Source organism: Chrysemys picta, chromosome 10, assembly GCF_011386835.1.
Source record: "Chrysemys picta bellii isolate R12L10 chromosome 10, ASM1138683v2, whole genome shotgun sequence".
Classification (NCBI taxonomy): domain Eukaryota; kingdom Metazoa; phylum Chordata; order Testudines; family Emydidae; genus Chrysemys; species Chrysemys picta.
Genome location: NC_088800.1, coordinates 25,190,578 through 25,218,567, shown reverse-complemented (window position 1 = coordinate 25,218,567; position 27,990 = coordinate 25,190,578). Strand labels below are relative to the sequence as shown.

Sequence of the window (27,990 nt, the reverse complement as noted above, 5' to 3'; positions counted from 1 at the left end):
TTATTCACCTATAACTTCTGTGATTCTGGCCAAAATTTTCAGGCTTGGGGGCCTAAAATTATTTTTAATCCATGGTTAGGCTCCTGAATAAGTGGGACCTGATTTTTAGTGGTCCTTGCTTAGGTTTGAAAATGTTAGCGTCTATATTTTATTTAATTGTACACTACATGTTATACATACATTTTTTTTGCTGTTTAACACTATCAGACACATTTTCAACTTTGAACTTGCATGCCTCAGCTTGTATTCCTAAGTATTGGCATTTTAGGCCATGTCTAAACAACAAACTTTGGTGGATGCAAGTTACATTGGCATAACCCCCCCGCAGTTAGCATACCACTTGTGCATGTGTGTATTTGGCTTTTTGGATCTGTGCTGCACATACTAGGAGTGCTTGTGTTCATGCACAGTGTGGTACACCATGGGTAGGTATCCCACTGTGCAACCTGCCACCATCCAGTACTCTGTTTTTTGGGAAGTTTTGGCTATGCATGGTGGGGCAGAAATGAGTAGTGCAGGGGTGACTGGGAACAAGGGGTCAACATCCCAGTGTGCAACTGTCTCCATCCCATAATGTCACCTATTTCCCATGATTTTCTCATCTTTTTTTAAAAATCCCATGAACCCACATGGCCCTCCTTGCTGTCCGCCATCTCTGACAGAAGCATGGAGCCTGCACAGCTCTGCACTATTGCCATCGGCGTTGCAAGCACGGGACGCATGATCCTCTGGTATTTGCAGAGCCATAAGAAGAACCAAATCAGTGGTGAAAGTGATGATTTCTTGGAAGACAGATCGCTGTGGGACACAGCGAGAACCAATTCAAGGTTGTTGTTGGTGGTCACGTCATGAAGCAGCTGCAGATGGTGGAGCACCACTTTTGGGCTTGAGAAATTAGCACTGGTAGGATGGCATCGTAATGCAAGCTTAGGATGATGAGCAGTGGCTGCAGAACTTTCGGATGCGCAATGCCACATTCCTATATCTGTGCGCCAACCTCACCCCAACCCTCCAGTGCAGGGAAACCAGAATGGGAGCTGCATTGATGGTGGAGAACTGAGTGATGATCGCCCTATGGAAACTTGAAATGCTGGATTGCCACTGGTCAGTGGTAAATCATTTTCAAGTTGGGAAATCCACAGTCGGAGCTCTTGTCATGCAAGTGTGCAAGGCCGTTAATGGTCTCCTACTATGGAGGACTGTAATTCTTGGTAATGTGCAGATCATAGTGGATGGATTTGCAGCAGTGGGGTTCCTGAACTGTGGTGGAACAATGGATGGTGCACACGTGGCACCAGACCACTTTGCCACAGAATACATCAACAGCTACTTTTCTATGGTTATACAAACATTGATGGAATACTTCACTGACATCAATGTTGGCTGGCCAGGGAAGGTGCATGATAACTCTCTAAGAACACAGAGTTAAAACAAAAGTTTCACAGAAAGTGAAAGTTAAGAAAGCTATAGGCAGGGACTTTCTTTCCCAACCAGAGAATTACCGTTGGGAATGTTGAAATGCCAATCGTAATCGTGGGGGACCTGGCCTACCCCATGCTCCCCTGGCTCATGAAGCCGTACATTGGCCGCCACCTCAACAACACCAAGGAAAGACTCAGCTACCAGCTCAGCAGGTGCAGAATGACTGTTGGATGTCCTTTTTGGTAGATTGAAGGGACACTGGCGTTGTTTCTCATGAGATTGGATCTCAGTGAAAAAAACATCCCAATGGCTACAGTTGCCTGCTGTGTTTTGTATAATATCTGTGAAGCAAAGGAGGAAAAGTTGCTGCCAGTAGATGGAGTTGGAGCAGCTGCGTGCTGAGTTTGAACAGCCAGACCCAAGGGCTATTAGAAGAGCTCAGTGTGGAGCTACACGGCTCAGGGAAGCTTTGAAAGAGCACTTTAACAGTGAGCCACAGTAATGTGTTGTGGACTGCGCTCTACCTGGCCTGCTGATTTGGGGCCTGTTAAGAACTGTCCCTGGTGCACATCTATGAATATAACACTGTCATTGCACCTATTAATTTTGTGGTGCTTGCTGAACATTTATGATGATTACACTGCATTTGTCACTGATCCTATGAGTCGTCACATTGTACGGTAAGACATAAGTGGGTGCTTTCAGAATTACTAGGCACGCTGCAGCATGTGTTGTAAACTAATAAAGATGAATTATTTTCCAAATAATAGAATGTTATTCGGTAACAGAATCAGTGCAAAGAAAAATCTGTGCAATTTACATGCAAATAGATAACTTAATAAATTAATGGCACAGAATGTAACAAGGAAAGATCATTTGTGTCCCTTTTACCTACACATACAGCAACCATGGCTTTCACAGGTCAGTGTATGTGAAGCTGTGGTTGTCTTTCATGTCCTGGGGTGGAGTGGTAGGTGAAGGGATGTGGCCTCTGATGCCATGTGGAATGTTGAGGGAAGGGTGTAGGGAGGTGCTGCAATGGAGTTCTCTATGGACTGCAAAGGGAGGCAAGCCCGTAATTGTTGTACCTATAAGTTCACAAGAGTCTGCAGCATCTGTGTTTGCTGCAGAAGAAGCCCCATTATGTCCATGCATCTCCCTCTCCTTTTCCTGCTGGGCCGCCTGAACCTTTGTCCTGTCTGCTCTTTTCTTCTCCAGGGTGTCTGCAATGTTCACCCTCCAGGCCCTTTGCTTGAAGTCTGAAGCAGCACTGACTTGATAGGTGTGCTCACCAAGCTGGACAATCAGGAAAAGGCATTTCAAACATTCAGAGAGTTTTAATGGGTAGAGGTGGGGGAGGCCTTTTGCTCTCTGTGACTCCTGGGCAGTGGAGTTGATAATTGTGACCAGAGCAGTCAGTGTGGGGCATTGTGGGACAGCTGTTGGAGGACTGTTAGGGTCAATATAAGTAAGGCAGTGTTTACAGTCGCACTGCATCGACCTCAGTACATCAACCATGGCTCAACGCTGCTCGGAGAAGTAGCATTACCATGTTGGTGGGAGACAAATGTAAGCATAGATACATGCACAACCAGCTCAACGTAAGGCAGCTTACATCAATCTAAGTTTGTAGTATAGAAAAGGCCTAATTTTTGTGCATGCAAAATTTTGAATCTGGGATATAATCTCTGTTTGAACATGAACAAAAAAGTTAGGAGCACACTTTTAGGCTGACAGCTGTGCATGATGGGTTTAAGACCTGTCAACAATTTTGGCCCTGAATGTAAATTATTTTATTCCAACATAAATACACCTCTAACATGCCCTAAACATGAACTTCTGGGACATTCATTGTTTGTTATGCTATCAATTTGCCTCAAATTACAGGTTATCTAGAAAAATGCATTTGAACATTTGGTGATAATTTTTGCCTTGTGAATTGAAACAAGGATGATTACTTCTAAAGTATTTGACTAGATTTCAAGTCATATGCTGCCTCAGCTTGCATGTTTACTTAGCTGGAGGGCATATCATATGAAAGAAAACAAATGCTTCAAACTACACACACAGTCTTTTCATTGACTAGTTGGCAAGGCAATCTGTTTTGCACTTATTTTTCCTACAAATTTAAGCACAGTTTTGTATTAATTTTATATGAATGTTGAAACATAAATGGCTAATATCAGGTTCATGGATTTCTTATTTATTTTTTCCTTTTGTATTACGCAGATGGTTGCTTAAAACATTTTGTTTTAATCAACAGAAATTAATATACATTAACCAGTACTGTATGTAAGGCTTGGAAGCCGTGATTTACACCACCCATATATAGACCACTCACCAGAAAGTGAGCAAAGCTGCTCTGTGGTAAATACCAGGAGTGACTTCCACTTGAAACAAATTTAGCATAGTTTCTACAGGCTTGGCAGCAGACACTTCCTGTCAGATAGACGGAGAGAGAGCCTAATTGAACTCATGTTTCCAATAAGGTACAGGATGCAAATAGAGCAAGACTAAAGCACAAAAGGACGTATCTGGATATCCTGATAGAGCCTGATCCTGCTAATACTGACACATACATTCTTAAATTTATTACCATTCAATGGTAACATTCAGTGGGACTACTCACAACAGTCAAGTTAAATATGTGCATGTTTGCAGGATTGGGACCCTAATTTGTAAAACTATTTTGACTAAAAATGGCCTTTGTACAGAAAAAAAATGTAATTCTGATTACTTTCCCCAAAGAAACAACTAAAACCATTTTTTGTTTCTCTTCGTTTGTTTTTTTCCTGCCTTTTACCACCCCGCCCCATTTTCTTTCCATTTTGCCATTGAAAAGAGGGAGAGGGGGAGAAAGCAAAAAAAAAACAACCTGATTTTTTTAAATTTTCAAGGAAAGTTTAAAAAAATTAGAAACTTAAAAAATGTTGACAACTTTTTTTAATGAAACATACTTACCATTTTGACTGATTCTACTCATTTGTCTACTCTAGCAGCTAGCCACGTGACAGATGTGACACATTCGTGTTCATCATTTTCATAAATGTAATATGCAAGATTTACCCAGAATACTTGTTAAAGCACTTGGACTCAGCTAGCAGAGAGCCTGTAAAAATGAATTGAGCAGTGGTTACACTCTGCAATAATTAAGATGTGTGTAGCATTTCTGTGCTTAATGTTCTTTAGGTCATTTCAAATGGACTTAAAGCCAAAGAATGGTTCTTGCAATGCAAGAGAGCCTGGAAGATTCAGTGTGTTTGCTTAGCTTATACGACAGTAAGTACAAATTAATAAGTACAAATTTTTATAAGGCTGTACAGCTTTGTCCATTCCAAGTTATAAAGCAGGCTTAACTGTCAGTGTTGTTAGCAAAGACACCTCTAATCAAGCAGTACTATGAGAGAAAAGCTACTAGATAAATAGTGGAATTCAAATATGCAAACATTAAAAGATTGGTATCAGTGTATGAGAGAGAGCAGTTATTGTGAGGTGCTGTTATGTCAATAGAATTATGATCTTATAAAATTTGGAATACATACTTTATTTTAAAATAAATATAATTTATATATGCAGTAAAAATATAAAAGTTAGTAACTATAACTGAATAGAATTTTTGTAGATTCCAGGCATCCATTTATATTTTATTTTCTTCTTTAATTCTCCTCCATCCCCTTTTCTTTTCCAGATTTATTCTTTGTGTTAAATCCTGGCCCTGCTGGTCTATCAGTGCTATCAGTGACTTCGTAGGCCAGGATTTCTCCCTTTTTCTTTTTTGCATTCCTTTAAATTCCAATAGGCTTCTTTGATCTGTATGTATTTTTCCCCACTGTGTTTCTACTGTCTTCTTATTGTTCTCCGTTTTTGATGTGAGCTGGTAGTCCTTTCCACACACAGACACTCCTCCCACCCCCATCCCTATCCCTCCACTACACAGTCCAAACTCCTGGGCGGGTTCATTGCCTCCTGTTGTCTTGGGTGGGCGGCTTCTGATTAACTCATTCTGACATTTATGTTCATTGAAGGGAGCATTCAAATCCATTCTCAAAAAGGTTTGTGATCAAAGCAGTCATCAGTACCTCTCAGCATCACACTCTGCATCCCCAATTTAACTCTACCCATTGTCCCAATGGTGCTCCAAACAGTCATGCCCAGTATAATCCATCCCAAACCGAAAGAAAATAAACAGTCTGCCAAATTAAAAATAATACAAGGTTAACTATATGCATATGGACAGTGACTTTCTGTCAAGATGTTTTCACATTGCCAACACACATTGGTTTTTATTCCTACCCAAAACCTTGTGGGATTTTTCACTCCCTGATGGACTTTCGGTCAAGCACTGGGGAGGGGCCTATTTCAGTCAGCCCCTGAGGAAACTTTTGGGATTCACCTACCGGACCCTCTGTAACAACTTTTCCAGTCTGACTTCCACAGCTACGTTCTCAGAGTCAGGGCTAGTGGGGCAGCCAATCTGAAATTCTGTCCCATAAACTGTAAACGCGAGCATCCGTGTCCAGTGTTAAAAGGGTTTTGAAACATGGATAGGCCAAGACACAAGCAGTCCCAAGAGCCTTTTTCAACTGTGGAAATGCTAAATTGCACCCTGCAGACCACTGAAATGATTTTCCTTTATTACTATTTGCTATTTATCAGAAACATTCAGTAAACCAATAGGGATCAGTTCTTGGTTCAGATCTGCCTGAACTTTAGCAGCTAAGGGCAGGACTACGCTACAGAATTCAGTATAAGTACGTCGCTCAGGAGTAAATAAATGGCAAAAATATACAGAACTGAGGAGCAAAATATATTCCCAAGTGTTGGGAAGTGATTGCACATTTGAAGCCAGGGAACAACAGATAGTATAGTTAGAAATTTCTAACAGGAGAACAGCGGGGGTAGTTTATGGCCTGCAATAAATAAAATAACACAAAAAGTGCATGTACCAATCTGTGAGCCAGCCATCACTCTGAACCCTTGGATTGTGTGTGTTTATCACCCTCCTTTTTTTCTTTCTTTCATATTCTATCCTCTTCAGGAGTATGACTATGTCTTAGGTATTTTTGGAAAGCACCTAGCACTTTCTGGGCACTACTGCAATCCACATAAATAATACTATGTGAGATGCACAGCTCTTTAAGACTGGAGTGAAGTGTATAGTGGGTTGTAATATATTGTAGTGAGTGGCTAGTGTTCCTATGTACTGCCTGCTGCCTTGTACTAGATGGAATCAGAACTCTGCTCAGCTGTGTGGCATGGGATCTGTGCTGCTAAAGGTAAAGGGGGATTTTACTCAAGTGTACACTGGAGCAGGTAATTCCAAATTCTAGCTTTGCTGCTGCAGTGGCTTCCCACTAAGCATCAGAATGTGCTACTGTGAAGTCTTAGGCCTTGTCTATATTTGAAATGCTACAGCAGCACAATGCATCATTGTAGCACTTCAGAATAGACACTACCTATGCTAACAGGAAGGGTTTGCCTAGCAGCATACGTAATCCATCTCCCAGCGAGGTGGTAGCTAGGTTGACGGAAGAATTCTTCTGTCCAGCTAGTCCTGTCTACAGTGGGGGTTAGGTTGATTTAACTGTGCCACTTAGGCTTGTGGATTTTTCACACCCCTGACTGTTGTAGTTAAACTGACTTAATTTTCTAGTGTAGACCAGGTCTCAGGCTATGCCTACACTACCAGGGCTTATAGCAGCACGGCTACAGCCCTGCAGCTACGCACCTGTGGGTTTTAGCCCACAAAAGCTTATCCTCAAATACATTTGCCACAAGTACTCCTTGTTCTTTTTGTATTATAGACACTTTCTGCAGTGAGGGAAGGGATTTTCCATTGCTTAAGCCAGCGTGGAGGCAGGTAGGTTGATGGAAACATTCTGGGTGTTAGGTTTACATAGTGACATCCTGAATTTTTGACATGTCTGTGCACTGTAGCTATGTCCACCTAACTTTTAAGTGTAGCCCAAACCCTGATCCTGCCATCTGCCTGTGCTGGGCGACCCTGACGGGCCTCCAGAATGGAATCCTAAAGATTTCAGTGGTCTCCACGTGGACGCAGTTTGCTTGCACTGAGCCGACAGCAGACTCATGGCTTTAGGTGGCTGTGGATTTGTTACAGACTTTACCGATGGATAATACAAACCACAGGCAAATCTACAGAGGAGCAGCCAGGGTAAAACCCTCTCCCGGGCGCTATGGCCCATTTGGAAATAGCAGGGGCTTGGAGGGGATCCTTTCCCGGGCTTCTCCTCAGTCGATCGTGGCGGAGGACTGGAGGAGGGGGAAAGCCACGGCTGTTTCCAGCCCCACTGCAGGGCTTTGGCGCAGGCTTGGGGGGCTTGGAGCCTGCAGTTCCGAGGGGCAGGCGTGGGGTTTGTCTCCGCAGAGGGCGCTGTACGCAGCCAAGGGGACGCGCTAGCCTGACAGCCCGGCGGCAGCGGGCGCCGAGCCAGGCACATGCCTGCGATATGCAGGGGGCTCGCCCAGCTGCGCGCTCCCAGCCCCCTCGAGCAGTCCCCCGGCCACTCTGCCCGCAGCAGCAGCCCCGGGACCGCCGCTGAGCGGAGCCGGCCCTGCGCCTCGCCCGCCGCCCTCCCGCTCCCAAACTTTGCAAAGTCTGGCAGCTCCCCGTGGCCGGCCCGGCTTGCGGCGGCCGCGGCAGCCGAAGCAGCAGGCGGAGGAGGAGGCGGGGTGCGGGCCAGCCGCCGCCGCAACATCAAAGCGCCTCGATTCCTGCTGCCGTGGGAGCCATGCGCCGCCGTCTGTAATGTCAGCGGAACAGGAGAAGGATCCCATCGCGCTGAAGAGATCCCGAGGTACAGCGGGCAGGGGGGGAGCCGGGCCGGCACCCTGGGGACACCGGAGGGACAGCCGGGGGTCCTGGGCCTAACTCTGCCGAGGAGACATTGCATCCTCCCGCTCGCAGTCTGAGCCAGAGCGTCCCCCCTGCTGCCGCGGGGAGCTTGGTGCAGCGCCGGCATTCCGGGCGTCTGGAGGGGCTGCCGCTGCCGCACTTCTGGGCAGGTAGCTGCTCCAGGAGCGGGACTCGGGGCTCCCGCTTGCCCCAGCTCGTATTACACCCCGTGGGGGTGTCATTTATCTGGATGTGTACTTGTGTGTCCGGCTGACTCATGACTGTTGCGATCTGTTTTATGCATTGCCGTGGCTCGTTGGTATCCAGATGTCTTTGAAAGTAGCATTGCTCAATTGCATTTCTTTGAATGCTATATTAAGTCTGTACAGTGAGGCGCCGATCCTGCGAACTGATCTGCATGGGTGGACCCTTGCAGCCGTGTGGATCCATTTTTAGGATTGGGGATTTAAAGTACAAAAGTTAATATTAAAGGATACAGGAGTATTGTTAACTTGTCCAACCAAGTTACGCACATGCAGTATTTCTACTCGTTTTCTTGACGTGTAATATATTAGTATGCTTTAAATAGGTATAGTACAGGCTGCACCATGTGCCCATATTAACGCTCCTGCACAGAGAGTAAATTGTATTTCCAAACTTCGAGTTTTCACTTTCTCACCCTTAACACTAAACTAATATTTGTTTTTTTTTTTAATTTGTTGGAAAAGAGAAGGAAAAAAATTATCTTCTGTTACTAATGGCAGTATTTGTATGGGCCCAGTGAGGTTTTGAAGCTCACACCTCATTGAAATGTATTGGGAAAGTACAGTTCCATCCCTGTCTGCCTATTTGCTGCTGCTGTTTGGCTGGAGACCATTTTCTGCAAGGCTGGCTTACCAGGGCAGCAGCACATCTCTTCACATAGTGATAGCTGTATCTTTACAATGGCAAAAGAGAGACCTTTGTTTTGGAATGAGATACTGGAATGTACAGAGTATCTGTGAAAGGATTGAAAATTGTAGTGAATTTTTCTAATGTTTTTGATGTTAGCCTTTTGTGGGGGGGAGAGGACAAGGATTTTACTGTATATTTCACTCAGATATTTACAATTCACTTATTTCAGTTGTTCTAGCAACTGTAGAGTACTGTAGAGCAGCAGTACTTTACCTAGCAGGTTAAGCAGAGAAAATATGTCACAGGAAGACTGGGATTCATTAAGCTAATTTAAATAATAGGTTCTGATCCTGCAAACACTTAAGTACACACATAGCTTTATACTTGTGAGTAGCCAATTGATTTCAATAGGATACTGCCGCAGGGCATAAAGTTACATACGTGCATAAATCATTGCAGGATTAGGGCCACAGCAGATGCCCATTGAACCAGTGCCCCCTCATCCCCATCTATAGTCTCTTGGTTTGTTTCTTAAAACAAAAAAAGCAAACCCCATACCTAGCCAAGGGACTACTTACTCATCAAGGGTTGTGGCCCCAATTCTGCAAAGACTTACATGTGTTTTACTTCACATACTGTAAAATACCGGACTGTGCTTACTGTGTAAAGTTGCATAAAAGTCTTTGCAGAATCAGGGCTTGTTTATTTACATATAAAGTTTTAAGCGTCACCTGTCTTGAGATTGAGTGTGTGTAAAATAGAAGTGTGCAGATTTATTCCCCCACTCTCCCAACATTCAAAAATCTGTGAACTACATTTTTTTCAAAAACTTGAAAGGGGGAATAATAGCTTTCACATGTGACAAGCATAGAAAGTCTAAGCCAGGGGTAGGCAACCTATGGCACGCGTGCTGAAGGTGGCATGTTAGCTGATTTTCAGTGGCACTCACACTGCCTGCGTCCTGGCCACTGGTCCGGGGGGCTCTGCATTTTAATTTAATTTTAAATTAAGCTTCTTAAACATTTTAAAACCCTTATTTACTTTACATACAACAATAGTTTAGTTATATATTATAGACTTATAGAAAGAGACCTTCTAAAATCGTTAAAATGTATTACTGGCACGCCAAATCTTAAATTAGAGTGGCTAAATGAAGACTCGGCACACCACTTCTGAAAGGTTGCTGACCCCTGGACTTTAAGCCAAAATGCTTTGTTTTTTGTTTTGTTTTGTTTCATTTTGTTTTTTTTTACAGAAAGCAAAGAGTATCTGAGAACAGGGGGTTATGCTGAAACCATTTTGCAACCTTAACTCTAGTATATTGCAAAATACCCAAATGTTCAGTGTATCGTTGAATGAAAAGACTGTGGATACAAGAAGTGACTTTCAGGAAAGTTTATTTTGGCTGCTTGATAATGACCCTTGTTCAGTTTTCTTGGAGGTATGTGAGGACTAACATTAATTTTCCTTTTATGTATAAATTAAATTCTTATAAAATCCAAAAGGAAAAATACATAAATTTGTAGGCCTAACTTACGTTATTGGCCTCACACAGAGAAAGATGAGATCACAAAAGCTTAGTACTTCATCAAACAGTCTTGCAAATCAATAAGCATCCAAGTAGCTTTACTTATGTGAGTAGTCCCATTGACTCCTATGGGACTACTCACTTAAGTAGGGTTACTCATGTACTTAAGTGTTTGCGGGATCAGATCCTTGAGTACTAGTTTATACTTAACAAAACTTACAGAGCTTTAGGCTGTATTTTGAACTGCTACAGGAAGGTGAGCATTTGCTGGTGGTCCCTAGAGAATTGTCTGGTCACATACTTAACACTCCCAATTTTCAGCTGCTGAATTTCATTAAAAGAAGCTAAAATACATTAAACACTTTCCAGATAATATTTTTCCATATTAGCAATTGCTCTTGTTGACACATGGATGCTGTGTGAACATGAATGGGAGAGAAAATTGTTTATGTAATTCTGAATGAAAGAGAAGGTGCCAATGAGACCATCTCTCTCTTAAACTGTGATATGTCTCTAAGAATGCTTTAGAACACCTGGGTGATGGAAAACAGGGAAAAATTTGAGGAGATAGTTTATCGTTTACCAAGCTAGGACATTTTGGCTGGAATTTTGGGAGTATTTGTAATGATCCCTTCTTCCTGCAGAATTTTTATTGGAATATTTAATATTTACAATCGATGGGCTGCTATACTTTACATAGCACCATAAGGAGACACAGCGTTTTGCATTATAAACGGTAAGAATTGGACTTCTCCCCAAATCCCGAAGAGTTATTCTCAACAAATGTTGTGGTGATCTGCTGTGATATGTTAATGCTCAAAAATGATAAAAAAAATTTCCCCTGGCCTGATACTTAATAGGATTTAAATTTATCAGTTTTCTTCCAGTCATGATGATGATTTGGGGCAGTCATTCTTCTTCCTCATGTGTGGTGAAGATGATTTGGGGCAATCATTCTTCTTCCTCATGTGTGGTGAAATATTTTAGGGATTTTATGTATGTATTTATTTATTTATATATAAAAAAATCAGGTATATATATATATATAAAAAATTTAATCCCTAAAATATATATATATGCACGCACGATATGAAATATGAGGTGGGATTTTAACTTTGACAGCCAGAGCCAAGAGGAAGATATTAAAACAGGTACAGAACAGCATTCCTCCATGAGTAATTTTCCCTGAAAGCCTTGTTCTGAAACAGTATGAGTTATCTGAGTGAAAATCGGCTCAATGGCATTTTCTGCCCTCCTAGTGTGGGGACTAAGATGAAATCCCTGCTGACTGGCAAAATAGTGACTTTGAGGCTAAGAAATCCATCAAAAATATTTGAAATATCCTCAGATATTTTAACTGGTATACACTGGGCCTGATTCTCCTCTGTTTGGAGCAGCTTTGTGATACTGGGTGTGCAAAGCAGCTGTAAAGCCAGTTCAGCTGCCTGCTGGAGGATTCTGAGTGACGTAGAGTTGTTGTAATGGTTCCTATACTGTATCCCTTACTGGCATAGGGGATGTGTGAGAAAGGAGCGTGAACTAGCATCCATATGCCCCAGTAAAACACAGTTACCTTCAGACTACTCTAATTTATGCTAGAGACCTAAACTGGCATCAGAACAGACCAGGATTGAGGATGGGTGAGGTGCAAAGGGTCTTGACTTGGACCAAGCCCTCCTTAGCTGGGCTGAAGGATCAGAATCATTGTTGCTATGGGTCAGATTTTCAAATACTTTTAGGTGCTTACAGATGGGCACCTGTTAGTGTTCCCTCCCCACTCTGAACTCTGGGGTACAGATATGGGGACCCGGCTGAAAGACCCCCTAAACTTATATTCCACCAGCTTAGGTTAAAAATTTCCCCAAGGCACAAATTCCTTTCCTTGTCCTTGGACGATATTGCTGCCACCACCAAGTGATTTAAACAAACATTCAGGGAGGGGCCACTTGGAGCCCTATCCCCCCCACACATATCCCCCTAAGCCCCTTCACCCCCTTTCCTGGGGAGGCTTGAGAATACTATGCCAACCAATAGGTTAACAAAGTGAGCACAGACCAAATCTGTGGTTTTTAGGACACTGAAAATCAATCAGGTTCGTAAAAGAAGAATTTTATTTAAAAAAAAAAGGTAAAAGAATCACACCTGCAAAATCAGGATGGAAGATAACTTTATAGGGTAAATAAAAAGATTTAAACCACAGAGGATTTCTCTCTGACTGCTTCCCAGTTACAAAACAGGAATAAAATTACCCTCTTACCATAGGGAAAATTCACAAGCTAAAACAAAAGATAATCTAATGCATTTCCTTGCTATTACTTACAATTTCTGATAATTTTAGATATATCATTTCAGGATCTTTTAGGAGCAGGTTTACCTGCTTGGTCTCTTTGTCCCAAGAGGGAACCAAAACAAAGAGAGCACCAACCAAACCTCTTCCCCCCCCCCCCCCCCCAAGATTTGAAAGTATGTTATTTTCCCATTGGTCCTTCTGGTCAGGTGCTAACTAGGTTAATTGAACTGATTAACCCCTTACTGGTAAGTGATTCTGTACCTCTGGCCAAGAGGGATTTTATATTACTGCATACATAGAGGTTGTTACCCTTCCCTTTATATTTATGACAGCACCTAATGGGACTTTCAAAAGCACCTAAAGAGAAGACAATGGGAATTAGGCACCTAGCCTGCTTAGCAGCACTAGAGGCCTGACTGTAGATGCCTTTAAAATTTGACCCTGTGTAACCAGATGAGTGTTGCATTCAGTAATAACAAATTCTTATGTGCAGCAAAACATCTGTATCTTGGTAGAGTTTGGCTAGTTTTTTAATGTGAATTTTAAACATAGGGAGACATCACACTTTTCTGAAAAAAATCAAATGATAGTACCAATCTGAGGTCAGTTTACATACATTCCACTGTATGTAGCAGCAAAGAATCATTGTTTATCATAGTCTTTTAGAAAAGATGTAGATAGAGCATGGACAAAAAAGAATGAACTTGTATACAGTCTGTTCACAATTGATGGTTCTACCAGGTTAAAATCTGTCACCTTAACATCGTCTGTCCATGACTTTGGCTCAAGGTTACTCTTCATTCCCAAAACAAATTAATAATTTCTACTACTAATGTAATGGGACATTTATCACTAAAATCTCCTCTATCCATCTGTAGCAGTGGTGGGCAACCTGCGGCCCATCAAGGTAATCTGCTGGCGGGCTGCAAGACAGTGTTTATATTGACCATCTGCAGCTCCCAGTGGCTGTGGTTTGCTGTTCCTGGCCAATGGGAGCTGCGGGAAGCAGTGTGGGCTGAAGGGAGGTGCTGGCTGCCGCTTCCCGCAGCTCCCATTGGTCAGGATCAGCGAACCGTGGCCACTGGGCACTGTAGGCAGCCATGCCTGTGGACAGTCAATGTAAACACTGTCTCGCGGCCCGCCAAAGGATTACCCTGAGAGGCTGTGTGCGTCCCATGGACCACAGATTGCCCCCCACTGATCTATAGCTTTACAGGGATTTAAAAATAAAAAGTCATAATTTGCACTACAGGATTATGTAGGACTTCATGCGTCTGTCACATTCTGATGAAAGGTGTAGCTGAACTTCAAGTGAAGGGTTGGATTTTCTTTCTCTTAGTTAAAATGAAATAAGTGGATCAAGAAGATAAGCATCCCTCATATTGCAGGAAACTGTATTTGTACCAAAATAGCTTTTGTTAACTGCTACATAAGGATATATGGCCTCTGCAAAGGAATCCCCTAGTGCTGGCTCATTGATTATAGTGAGATTTTTCCTGGGGTGATCTTTTGCATGATCAAGACTTAATTTATGGGAGTTTGGAAATGACAAACTGAGAGTCTTGTCTCAGCTGTATGCCAGGTTTTCAGGGATTTTCATTAATAGAATGCCAGGTTTTCATTCATATACTTGTTTCTGCTTGTTCGTTCCTTAACTACATACTCTAACTGCCTATTGTGCACTGGGAGTCCCAGGCTGATGAACACCACATCTGTGTAAGTTAAGTGGGAGATGAATCTTAGATAATTCCTTTTTGGTGAGAGAAGAAGCCTTAAGAACCAAGCGCTTGATCCAAAACCCAATTAAATTAATGGAAGTCTTTCCACAGACTTTAATGGGCTTTGAATAAGGCCTTCATGTTCTAATGGAGATGGACTCCAGTAGTTGTGTTACAGCTCCCTATACCTCCAGGTGTGTTCATTCTATAGACTTTGTAGTTTTAAGCTAGAATTAGTGATACTTTGATGTTTGTCACAGGCTTTTCTTGGTATGACACAGAAAGGCACACATTAATATAAAATCTGTATTGAAACAAATGCAGAATTATATTGATTGAAATTTTGTAGGTGGTGACAGTGGATTGGATGGGTTAGGAGGACCAGGAGTACAACTTGGAAGCCCAGATAAGAAAAAGCGCAAGTCAAATACACAGGTAAATTGCTTCTGATCTTGATTTTTTGAATAAATAACACACTCAGATTTTGCTAACTTATATGAGTATCTCTTTCATCTAGGAATATCAATCCTTTATCACAGGCACAGATTAGTAGCTTTCCAGTATCTTATAATTAAGTGTTTATGTAAAATCTTAGATCCCTCTCCATCCTCACGCTGGTTACAAGTAACTCCTATTGAAGTGCTTTTAATCCCTGGAGATTGCATGTATCCTGCAAGAGGAGAATATAAAGTCTCTGGTAAATATGCACAGAGTGAACAGGCTGTTCATTCAGTCATGTGGACATGGTTCTGAGGAACAGAATTTAATCCCCAGCCTTCAGTTGTTTGGTGTGAATCTTCAGGGTATGAGTGGTAGCTGCGGGCCGCTGCTTTCCCCATGTATGAAGATTTGTGGACTAATTGGTCCATGCAGTTCATGAACCCATTGGCCACACCTTTAGTGCACCCCCATCGTGCTTTCCAATGCAGGGAGTCATGAGGCACACTCGGTACATTGAATTTATACTGTTTGGCTCTTCTGTCCACTGGAAATGGGGCTTCGAGAGAATGTGGGAAGACATAGGATTTGGGTGCTAATGCAAAACATTGATATTGATCATCATCTGTAAAGTAGAATTGTCCTCTTCTGTGTCCACTCAGCACTGTGTCTCAGAATATCTGCTCTTAGTTACTTAGTGGCACATAATGAGAATAACTTGATTCATGTAGGACCAGTTACCACCTTATAATATGCATGCCCGATTCCCGTTGACTTGGGTGTCTGTTGCTTTTTCTTGTTCAAGTAGTGGTGAAACCCACTGTTGTAGGCATACACAATTAATTTCAGGCTTTTGGATCTCTTAGTTCTCTCTAGTAATGAAGCTTTCCTTTAGCAGCAGAATTATGATAAATATAATGGTCCTGCAGATAAGTTCCTCCTCTTTTGTTACCTCTAATAAAGTTTGCAGGGCAACAGAAATCTGCAGCATCATTTCCCCAGCCTAGGCTACTAAATATTTGGGGCCAAATTCTTGTCTTCTGTGCACACTGTGCAGGAGGGAACTATGTGGGGGTGAGCAGGCCAGAACTCTCCCCACAAACTGGACCAGAACGAGAGTCAGTTGCGCAGTCACTCTCTATAGTCATTTATGCAGCCTCTGCGTCCACTAAACCCCTCATGCTCCCAGCCCAGCCACAGTTCCACAAAGTGCTGTCACAGAGCAGATCCCTCTGGTTCACAGAAGATGGAGAGTCCCGCTGGTTAGACTGTCTCCTGCCTGTACACCTTGCAGCACGGATACAGTAGTATTGCTATCTTTTAAGTCTTGCATAGCCTCATCAAAAGTGGGATGGGTCAGGAGAAAGATTTGACCTTTAATTTAGTAAATGTAGCCTGAGAGGAAACAAAGGAAAATCTATTTTTAAACGGTATTTAAACATGAGGTTTTATGTTTTAATTATATGATTTTGCGGGAATCCTGTATTTCTTAAATAAAAGAAGGAAACAAAACCACACAGTGAGCATTTTTGGCAGCATGTTGTACAGCTGCAGTTTTTAAAAATAGTGAAATTAGTCTAAATCACTTTAATGGCATCATGAGTTGTATGAAATAGCTCTTAAGACAAACTCAGAAAATACTTTATAAAATAAGAGTATGTACTCCAGCCACAGAACTCAGTTGGTTTCAGTCAGGGTTCTGTGTGGGAGACAATGGCAGGATCAGACTCCTAATAATATAAAGACCAACGGTGGCATTAGACCTGTATACCACTCTTCCAGGGGCTACTGTATCACAAAAATCACCACCACAACTGGTGCCCATATTGGCAGTCTTGCAAGAGAGGCCCAGGGGGGAATGAGCCTGGAGCCTGAACTATTCTCTCTCTTCCTTTCTGATGAGACTTAAGGCTCACTGCCAGAGTAGTGTGGGGAAGCTTACACTGATGATTGCTGCCCATGTGGCTCCTGACTGAATAAACAGAAGACTTTGGTTCACTCGTGCTGCCAATCCAGCTTCTTTATGGTTGAAAGCCCATGTGTTCTTGTAGGGAAGTTTATACGAATGCTAATTTAAATGTTATATTCTAAATATTTTCAGGGATCTTCCTTTCCTCCTCCATCTGAATATGCTCCACCGCCGAATCCAAGCTCAGACCACCTTGTAGCGGCTAATCCATTTGATGATAACTATAATACTGTCTCCTATAAACCTCTACCTTCAGGAAGTCCTTATTTTAACCATCCTGGTTACCCTGGTTTTGGAGGTTATAACACTTTCAGAATGCCACCTCACATGCTGCCCAGAATGTCCTCACCATATGGTGGTTCTTACACCCTCAGAAACCAGCCACACCCACTTCCTCAGAACCCTGTGGGAATGGGTTTTAATCGACCTCATGCTTTCAACTTTGGTCCGCATGATAACACAGGTTTTGGAAATCAGCCATCTTATAACAGTGGTCAAATGAGTCAAAATGTCAATATGCCCAGTCAACACTTCAGACCAAATCCTGGTGAGAACTTTGGTCACATTCCTCCACAAAATACTAGTCAAATACCACACCCTGACATGACATCTAACTTTGGAACTGCAAGCAATCCACATTTTAATTCCCAGTTAGATTCAAACCATTCTTTTGTTCCACCACCCAACACCTACAACCAGACAAAACCATCAGCACAAAAGCAAGACTTCAGTCAAGGTGCAAGCAAAACTTCCAACCAGAACACTGCTACACATCAGCATCACCACAGAACAGATGACATCGTGAACCAAGGTAGTGCTGACTTAAAAAATGTTAATCGAAACACTGTAGTAAATCAAGAGAGCAACCATTCTCATAATGCAGATAACACTAACAGTAGTCATGCTAATGGGACTCAGAGCAAGCCCCGTCAGCCTAGAGTTACAGCTGAAGGCTGCAACTCTGAAAAGAGCAGCAAAACATCTCTCCACCTCAGTCGTCATGGTCATTCATCCTCTGAGCCAGTCTATCCATGTGGAATTTGTACACATGAAGTTAATGATGACCAGGATGCCATCTTGTGTGAAGCTTCTTGTCAAAAATGGTTTCATCGGATCTGTACGGGCATGACTGAGTCTGCTTATGGCCTCCTCACTGCAGAAGCATCAGCAGTATGGGGCTGTGATACTTGCATGGCTGAAAAGGATGTCCAGTTGATGCGTACTAGGGAGACTGCAGGTCCACCTGCATTGAATAGTGATGGATAATGACATCCACTGATGCAGTATTGAAATACATACTACAGAGGTATTGCTCTTAATGGTATACTTCATTTTCTATAGACAATCAAGGTTGTGTGTTTTTTTTGTTTGGTTGGTTGGTTTTTTGCTTTTAGTCTATCTTCACTCATGAAATTCCATCTGTTTATGTGAGTATTTAAACTTTGATCAGAAACAGACAATGTTTGAAGATCCAAAATATGTCTGGTATTTGTTTCATCACAAGCAAGTTTTGCATTAAAAAATGAATTACTGGAATTATTGATGTCAGAACATCTGCCTCGATGAATACAGGCTGCCAGTTAGTGCTGAGCCTTGATGGTACTATATATTGGAAGCATTCATTATTGTTATGTTTTATGAATGTCCATTACTGTTTTGCTCATGTCAGTGCTATCTGTCCTGTGGGTAGGAGAAAAGGTGGAGGAGGTGACATGGAAAAAGAGGAGTTCTAATGAATTTTATTTTAAGATGAGCACTAAGGATTTTAATTTTTTTTCTTATTCTGCATCTGAAACAATTAATCAACCTTGCATTTGATTGTTTTAGTATTTGTGATGTTTACACTTCAAAATACAGTGCCTCCTGACTTCTCAGCAAATATTTAATAGCCAAGAATTCTAGTGAAATCTTACGTTACTAAAAATTCAGTATTTTTACAACATATATCATAGCATTACATTTAAAAACACTAAAATAACATCAAGGTTGCAAAGTCAAGCATTCAAAAGTTAGGGAAGGCCAGAATTAGGCCCTTTCTGTGCATATACAGTAGGATATAGTCTTTAATTTTACATGATCACATGCCTCCTCTTAGGTGCCAGGGCACCAGCTGGCAGAGCGTTGACAGCACAAGAGAGACCGTCTCCCTGCTCTAATATTTACTGAGCTTGTGTGAACTGTGATTTTTTTCAGTGTCTTGTAATTTGGCCAACTTGGGTGAATTTTTATAAGGCTTGGAAAAGTTGTGATCCACCTGCCAAACTTCAAGTCCAAAATCAACTTCCAAAGTATGGAAGTGCTAGAGCCTCTCAATTTAAATAATTCTAAGATATATTTTAACATGGGCAACACAGCATATTTTCCCTAAACTTGTTCTTGGAAACAGCTAAACTGTTGAATTTTCTCGACACCCGGCATGAAAATTCAACCCAAACGGTTAAAATTTGGCAAAGTTATAAGCAACTGAAAATGAGGTTTTATAATGAAAGGTGTTGGGCAGCCTTATAATAGGTAGTGCTACTAGATCTGTCTATTATATTTACCCTTATGCAAATGAGTTATAATAATCATTAAAACCAAACCACACTTGTCAAACATGATAGATGCTAGTCATGTTGCTTAATGTACTACCTGAAGGCGCTCAGATACTGTGGTGATAAGGATGGTATAAGAACCTAAATAGAATAGAAACATAAAGGTCACTTTGTGATGCATCATCATTCTTTTAATTAATTTTGATTGTTTACTAATTGAGTAGTTTACAAGGTTCCCCCACTGAGTGTGAATTTGTGAGGTTCTATTGTAACTGTGCTTCTAAACATGACTTGGAGATGTGCTGTCCTTTTGGTGTATGTGTGTAGCTCCCCATTAATGTTATAGGTTATGTATGAGCATAAAGGGCTACGTACGGCTTGCTTACATTATTAAAGGACCTTCTACAGTATCTGGAGAATGATGCCCAGAGGTGGTGGTACTTTCTCACACCTTTTACATCGCCTCACTGGGAATATCCTAGAGGTGTAAAGGCAAATTTGGGCCTGTGTTTTCAATATTACTAGCTCAATACAAAGGCTAACCTTCAGTTTTGCTATTTTTCTTACTGGTTTGATGATTTACAGTAGTAATCTCTGCTAAAGTAATGTCTTCAAGAATTTTACCTGTGGCTTACTGGTTTAATTCTAATTTGTTTATAGTATTGATGTAGAAATTAAAACCAAAACCTTGTTCAGGTAGCATAGGTTCCTATGCGCCAGATTCTGATCTCTGTTGCACCAGTGCAAATTGTGAAGCTTTTGAAGTTACCCCAGATTTACACTGATGTAACAGAAATCAGAATTCTGCTCAGCGACTAAGAAATCCACCAGAGGCTAAGGGACGATGCTTTCTTTGCTAGTTTGTGATGATGTGAGTTCTTCTAGATTCCTAATACAAATAAAAGATTCCAGTGTTTGTCCTTAGAAGTCCACTGAACATTTTACAATCCAGCGCAGGAGTCAGATACTGTGTTTAAAATCACCATAGAATTTCCTGCACCTCCCCTCCCTACCAATTCCAGTATTTCAGAGTAGACATATGCTTTCTACATTTGTTAGAAAAATATTTCCATATGAATGTAACCAAATGTACTAATTGGTTAGCATGTGGGGGTGGGCATGGGGTGAAAACCTGTGAGTTTCCACCCAAATGTTTAGTCCTACAAATAAAAGGCATTAGCAAATGCTATCAAAGTACCAAAATTAAACAGCTATCATAGCATTGATATTGATGTGGTCTCAGTATTTCTGAACTCTATTTACAGAGAGCAGATGCATTTGTTTTTAGAGTGTGTTAGCTAAAGCTAATAGTATTTCAAGTATGTATGAGAAAAAGAACAATCATGTATATTAGTAGGGTAGTAGGAATGTCACCTGCTTAAAATTAGAACCATGCTAGTTATGGGATTAGGAGGGTTAGTTAGTATACCTGATTTTTGTAATACTCTACATGAAACAATTTGTATTGAGCTATCATGTAATTCTTTCAATGTTAGTGTTTTAGGTTGTACTGGTGCTTCACACCAAAATATTGTAAGGATTTTGTAAATCTGCAAACCTGGAGTTTTATGGAGAATGGAGGAAGTGGATCAAACCCATCTCCTTTATAAAATGGCTCAGAATGCTGCTTCATAGAATGACTTCTCAGTAGTGTGGCTTCCCAAGTTTTTTAATTTTTAATCCCAGATGAAATAAATAATTGGAAAATTAATTGGTCGGTAACACTGACAAACTTATTTTGCCTTAGACCAGTGGTTCTCCTGATCCCAAAGTGGATCGCAACTGTGTTTTAATGGGGTTGCCAGGGCTGCTGTTAGACTTGCTGGGGTCCAGGGCTGAAGCCAAAGCCCGAGACCCACTGCCGGGGGCCGAAGCTGAAACCCGAGGGCTTCAGGCCTGGGTGGCGAGGCTCAGGTTACAGGCCCTCTGCCTGGGGCTGCAGCCCTTGAGCTTCAGCTTTGGTCCCCCCGCCCAGGGTGATGGAGCTCAAGCAGGCTCAGGCTTCGGTCCCCCCTCCTGGAGTCGCATAGTAATTTTTGTTGTCAAAAGGGGGTCACGTGCAATGAAGTTTGAGAACTTCTGCCTTAGACCATTTTAAATGTGCAAATATTTTATGTACTGGTTTAATATTCTAATATTGTGTTGTAATTAGTGTTGGGATAAGAGGCACTGCTGTCTATGAATTAGAGAGATATGGGTGTCAAAAATCCCATCTTTTGTTCCTGGCTCTTTTTCTGATTATCTTTGTAACCTTAGACAAATCAGTTAACTACCTGTGCCTCAATTTACTTATCTGTATGATGGGATTAATACTGACTTCACAGGGTGCTGAGAGGCTTAATATTTGAAATCTTCAGATGAGAGACACTGTAGAAGTGCCAAGTATTATAACATATTTAGTGTTTGCTCTATTAAAAACAAAAGTATAATTTTCAGGGCTGCTCAATAAGATACTTTGCTATCTGTATAAATTTCCGCTTATGCCCCAATCCTGCAAAGACTCTTACACATATACTTAATTTTAAGCAGGTGAATAGTCCTAATGAAGTCAGTGAAATGATGTGCATGAAGTTAAGAAAAATTCAGAGTGCTTGCAGGATTGGGGCCTTCATTTGGACTTCATAATTAGATATTCTTAAATGTATTTCTTGGTTTGAGATGTTTACAAAATCAGTGGTGTTGAAATTTAGCACCTTTTTACATTTTCTTTATTCCAACTTAATAGAAATTATTAATAACTTCTGCATAAAATAACTACTTCTCATTTATATATAATATTGCCTGCCTAAAAGTATCTGTGACATTTTATAAAAAGGTCATGCTTCTTATGTTGTATGTGACTTAAATGACTGTTTCATATTAAAACTAGTCTTTCCTTATGTACTGCTTACATATACCTGTTTTGGGATATCAGTTCAGTACTTTTATACAATCTTGAATGTGTTCCACATTGGTGACATGTATTTTTGCAACAACTTTTTTGTTTTGATTATAAATTAAAGCATGTCTGAAGTAATACATGCATTAGTTCTGTGGTGTGTGGCAAAGTTAATGTATGTAATTCAAATTGGAAGAAAAGTGTCCAGACTTTGTCCAACATTAACCCTATTGCAAGGGATTAAATTACTATGTAATACAAATTATTTCATATCATGATGTGTTTTAAACTACTCTATGAAGTATGTGAAACATTACACTTCATGAATTGGTAGCTGGCCTGGTGTCCTTGCATAGAATGAGATATGGTAGATGGTAGCAATTCATAACTAATACAGTGAATACTTTTCAAAACACATGGCATTTATGTACAATGTGCCTGATCTTTAAATTTGTTGCTATGTTTTTGCTTAGTAAGAGTTTCACAGTATATCACTAACAAATGAGTGCACATTTGATTGCATATAACAAGTGTGACAATCCCATTACATCACTTTCTATGTGGTTTAAAAATAATTTCATTGATTTATTTCTCTTTTGGACACGGATATGAAAATGCAGGATATTGTAGACATCAATGTATTTTAAATTTATTCTTGTAGTGGTCAGTTGCCAATTTTTGTTTGAGGATTTGCTATATTCGAATACTTTCTTCTTTAAAGCCAGAGTGAATTAAATGTACTGAAAAGCAGAACTCTAAAACAATATAACTACCATGCACTACATTTGGCGTATGAGTCTTCTCTCATTTGCATTGAACTAGTATACTTTCTCAGAGGCTCATGTTTTATATAAAAATAAAGGTTCAATTTCAGGCTCTAAGTGCTTTTAGGGCCGGAGCCGATCAAGTGCTTAGTGTCATCATTTCTTATTAACTTAATTAGAAATTAAGGGAGCTTAACACCTCTCTGTGCTTAGCATACAAGTATTAATGTGGTCCTGTATTCTAGCTGGTCCAGGTGTACAACCCTGCACAGCCACCTGCAGAAATTACTCATCCCAAGAGCATAAGAAATACCTCTTTTCACATGTCTGAGTGTGGCCTATGTTGTAGATTTCTGTTACTCTCTTGTATTGACACATGCTGTAAGTCTTTGAATGATTATGGATTCAGCTCCATGTTCTCATCCTTCAAAGATAACTGTGAGGGGAAAAATGTTTCACGGGGAGAAAGATAATGCTGTGACTTAAGTTCCACAGGGAGAATTTTTACATTCTATTTGCATTTTTTGTCACAAACTAGATTATTTTGGTTCAGGAGAAATATAATTTAAGCATTACTCATTGTGCTGTATTATATTTTATGAAGAATGAAAGGAAAACCTTAACAATGCCAATTTATGTCTTTTATATTCTCAACCATTCACCTTCCCTGGTATACCTGGATATCAAAAATCATTTTAAAATCTGAACAACTGTGTAATATACAGAGGGCAATTATACTTCTCATCTCTTTTATGTTTGTTCTTTTCTTTTTCTTTCATCTTTCTTAATGTTGGAATCATCTGGTTCTAAAATGAAAAATGTGGATTTTTAAAATTTGACATACAATCCCTCCTAATTACTTGCACGTTTAGAGTTCGGAGTGGATACTGCATTTCATTATGGCCTTTTGATATTTAGTCCATTATGCACATTTTTTCCCTAGAGTAAAGTTGAGTTAATGTAAGGAAGTTACAGATCTACTGCCATCCAGACAGTACATAACATGAGCTGATAAATATTGTTGACATTTCATTTTTAAAACAAAAAATGTTATAACTCTGTCTAGTAGTAGGTATATCATGTTTATGAGATTTTATAGGTCCAGCATTGGTAGAAAATGTATATGGCAAGTTTTCTCACACGCTGCATGTAACAGTGTTGCATTTCTGGTGTTCAGCTTCAGTTGTTTTCAAAATAAAGCTAATTTTTGAGGGGGAAATGCCTGTTGATTTAATGCAGAGAATGCAGCTTGCACAAATTTTAACTTGCCTTGCAGTTATATTGTGAAGATTAATTTGGTTAAGACCCAAACTTGGGCAGGAAACAGTGTAAAATTTCACTGTTCTGAGAAGGAACTCGGGCACAGTAGCTTCTGGGGTGTTCAGCTAATGTGGCAACCTTCAGAGAGTGCAGCATGTCCTCTGCAGTCAACCAACTCCCTGTCCTTGCCCCTTTGGAAGAGGTTACTCTCTTGTAGGGGCACCAGCCCAAAGCAACCCTGGAGCAGAGGCTGCAATGCTGGAAGGCTTCTTGCAACCTGGCCCTATTGCCTGCCTGCATAGGGGTCAGATGTTTGTGGAGTTTTTTGATCATGTGAAGTGCTAACATGATAAAGCTTTATAAAGCTCTTTCACCTTGCTTGGCTCACTGTATAATTTAAAGCAGTTAAAACATAGTAAGTCTATGATTTAATGTTTAAAAGCCGAGTGCTATGGACCCATGTTTAAAGCCAAGGGGTTGGATTCTACTCAAGAAAGCATTACTTAGAATAGAAAGCTTCTCTGGAAAAAAGTTCCAAAGAGAAAGGCAGAGGTGGATATCTGAAAGGAGCAGGAAGAACGGGATATCCTATGAAATTCAAAGAGAGCAAATTTAAAATCAGTATTTTTTCTTCACACACAGTTAACTTGTGGCACTCGTTGCCATAAGATGTTGTTGAGGCGGAGAAATTAAAAATGTTCAGAAAAGGATTGGATGTTTATATTAATAACTAGAAGATCCAGAGTTGTTGTTTTAAAAATAATTTACTATAAGAATTTTGGAAAGGATATAAACCCTCATACTTAAGGGCACAAACCAACCTGTCACTGTTGAGCATTAGGAATAAACTTTCCCTTTGGGTACGCTATACCCTGACTACGTACTTCAGTTTCTTGTTTTTTGCTGAAGCAGCTGGCACATTCCATTATTGGAAACAGAATACTGCACTAGATGGACCACTAGTCTGGTCCAGTATGGCAAGTCTTGTAAGGTTTCACTTCCTATGAGTCATCATAGCAACAGCTCGATCATCTGCAGAATTAAGCCAGAGAGGTGGAATGCCTGAAACAAAGGGTGTCAATGCACATGTACCAGAATGTGGTTCATGAAGGAGGTCTGAAATGAAGCCCATTTCCTCTCTCTGTTAAAGGGTTTACAAACAAGCAGACTTAGCTTAACTTAAAAAAAATCAATATTACTTACTTCATTACTAGTAAAAGTAATGCTGTTTAGTTTTTGCTTAAATTAAGAATCCCAGCTCACAAGTAAACAGATCAGAATTTGGTAGGTATTTTTTCTTAAGTTGTATATGGAGCTGATTGGTGTAACCAAAGTAGATGCAACTATAATTATGGTTTCAAGTATCAGGGGATAGCCGTGTTAGTCTGTATCCACAAGAAGTGAGGTTTTTTACCCACGAAAGCTTATGCCCAAATAAATCTGTTAGTCTTTAAGGTGCCACCGGACTCCTTGTTGTTTTTATAATTATAGTTTGTCCTTCTAGAAACTATACTCCATAATTACAGCATGTTCTTTGTAGGTCAAGAATAAATAATGAGCAGTTTGTCTGTAGTACTTTCATTTTGATTGCATCATTTAATTTTTTTAAACCAAAGAATACATCTTAGCAACCTAAGCAGAAGACCAGGGTTTAGGATAGATTTAGGACTCATTTCCTCCAAGCTCATGGAAAAAGTGGTGTATGCACCTGGAGTGAACACAGCTTGGTTCTGGATAGGTATGTTTTATTATTTATTTATTTAAATGTAATAATCAAGACTCCTGGTTCCTAGCATCTAACAAGTAGTACAACAAAAATCCCAGAAGCATTAAAATAATCATTTAAACAGGAACTCTGCCAGCTAGCCACCTTAATTTAAAAATACAGTCTTTCCACCTTTTCCTTATCAGCTGATTTATTTATCTTATACCTATCTCTGTAGCATCTGAACACCTCAAATTAATGAATTATTCTCACTACACCCCTGGGTGGTTGGAAAATATTTTCATTCCCTTTTTAAATATGGGGAACTGTGGCACAGAAATATTCAAGGTCCAATCCTGCTCCCACTGAAGTCAATGGCAAAACTCCCATTTCGTTACTGCAGCTTCATGCCCAAGTCACATGTTAAAGGTTATATGGGGCAAAGTTTTCAAGTGCCCAAATCCCATTTTCCAAGAGTGACTTTGGAGAGTAAATCCTATTGACTTTCAATGAAGATTTCCCCCTGGACATTTAATTCATGGAGCCAGAAATTTAACTCTGATCTCAGTCCCAGTCCCCTGCCTTTTCCGTGTAAGCAACTGCTGATGTTGCCACAGGTGAATAAGAGGGAAAGGATCCACAGAAAAATCTCTATTAATATGTGGTTCATGATCTGAAGAAGTTTTAGAATCCCTGCAATTCCTGATTATATGTGGATAAAATAAATAACAATACTTAACTCTTATACACCACTTTTTCTTTGAACAATTATTTGAAAATATAAATTACATGACTATCGGAAAACAAAATCTGGTATCCTTCACAAACACTAAATTAACTTTTTGAGAGAGAGAGAGAGAGAGAGAGAGTGTGTGTGTAAGCAATTTCTCTAGCTCACACTAGAACAGGTAAGTCAAAGGAAGACTTCTTGATTCTTTTGGATTTTTGCAACTAGCTCCAGCGAACCGTATACTTCTGAGCAACTAAAAACCTAGTTTGAATTGTAGAAAATCTATATTGTGTGAGATTGACCCTAATGTGTTTGGCCTGACTTTCCAAGGGATGTAGATCAGAAGCAGGATCTAATTACTTGTTCCCCTATATTAGACTTAACTTCGGCAGATAAATCTATTATTGTTTGTCTGATGGAGTAAGTCAAACAGCAATCCACAAACGATATCCTAAGTTTATGAGAGAGTGAATCCAAATAGACAGGTTTCAGAGTAACAGCCGTGTTAGTCTGTATCCGCAAAAAGAAGAACAGGAGTACTTGTGGCACCTTAGAGACTAACAAATTTATTAGAGCATAAGCTTTCGTGGACTAGAAGAAGTGGGCTGTAGTCCACGAAAGCTTATGCTCTAATAAATTTGTTAGTCTCTAAGGTGCCACAAGTACTCCTGTTCTTCTTTTTCCAAATAGACAAACTATTTAAGCTAATATCTGGAATGACAAGTACAACCGAATTACTTTTTACATGACATCTGGAATTTCCAGTGTATCACTATTACATTTATCAGCAGCCTTTAATAGTTTTTTTCCAGAATTTCTAAAACTACTAGCAGTCTATTATGGAAACATACTTTGGATAACAAGAGCTGCATTCCTTTCTCTGCTGCTTTAAGTGTGAGTGATGAAAAGCAGAACTGAGAGCCTGACCTTAGATCTTGGTAAGTAAATGAACTAATATTTGCAGTAGGATTTTATTTGTCAGTTAACCTTTGCTATAGCATTAT

The 27,990-nt window shown here is 40.4% G+C and overlaps 1 protein-coding gene across 5 annotated transcripts in view; it reads left to right on the top strand.

Annotated features, from left to right (window-relative positions):
- Positions 1-7,507: 7,507 nt before the first annotated feature.
- LOC101936627 (cell cycle progression protein 1) overlaps positions 7,508-27,990 on the top strand; it is a 99,722-nt gene continuing 79,239 nt past the window's right edge. The window contains exons 1-3 of one of the 5 annotated variants that reach the window (XM_005294239.5): positions 7,508-8,240; positions 15,058-15,143; positions 17,248-24,510. In XM_005294239.5, the coding sequence (XP_005294296.1) occupies positions 8,192-8,240; positions 15,058-15,143; positions 17,248-18,381 (1,269 nt within the window). In that variant the 5' untranslated portion in view covers positions 7,508-8,191 and the 3' untranslated portion in view covers positions 18,382-24,510. Of the gene's footprint in view, positions 8,241-15,057; positions 15,144-17,247; positions 24,511-27,990 lie in introns of those variants that run through there. The other 4 variants (XM_042853899.2, XM_065558181.1, XM_042853895.2 and 1 more) reach the window with 4 other exon arrangements.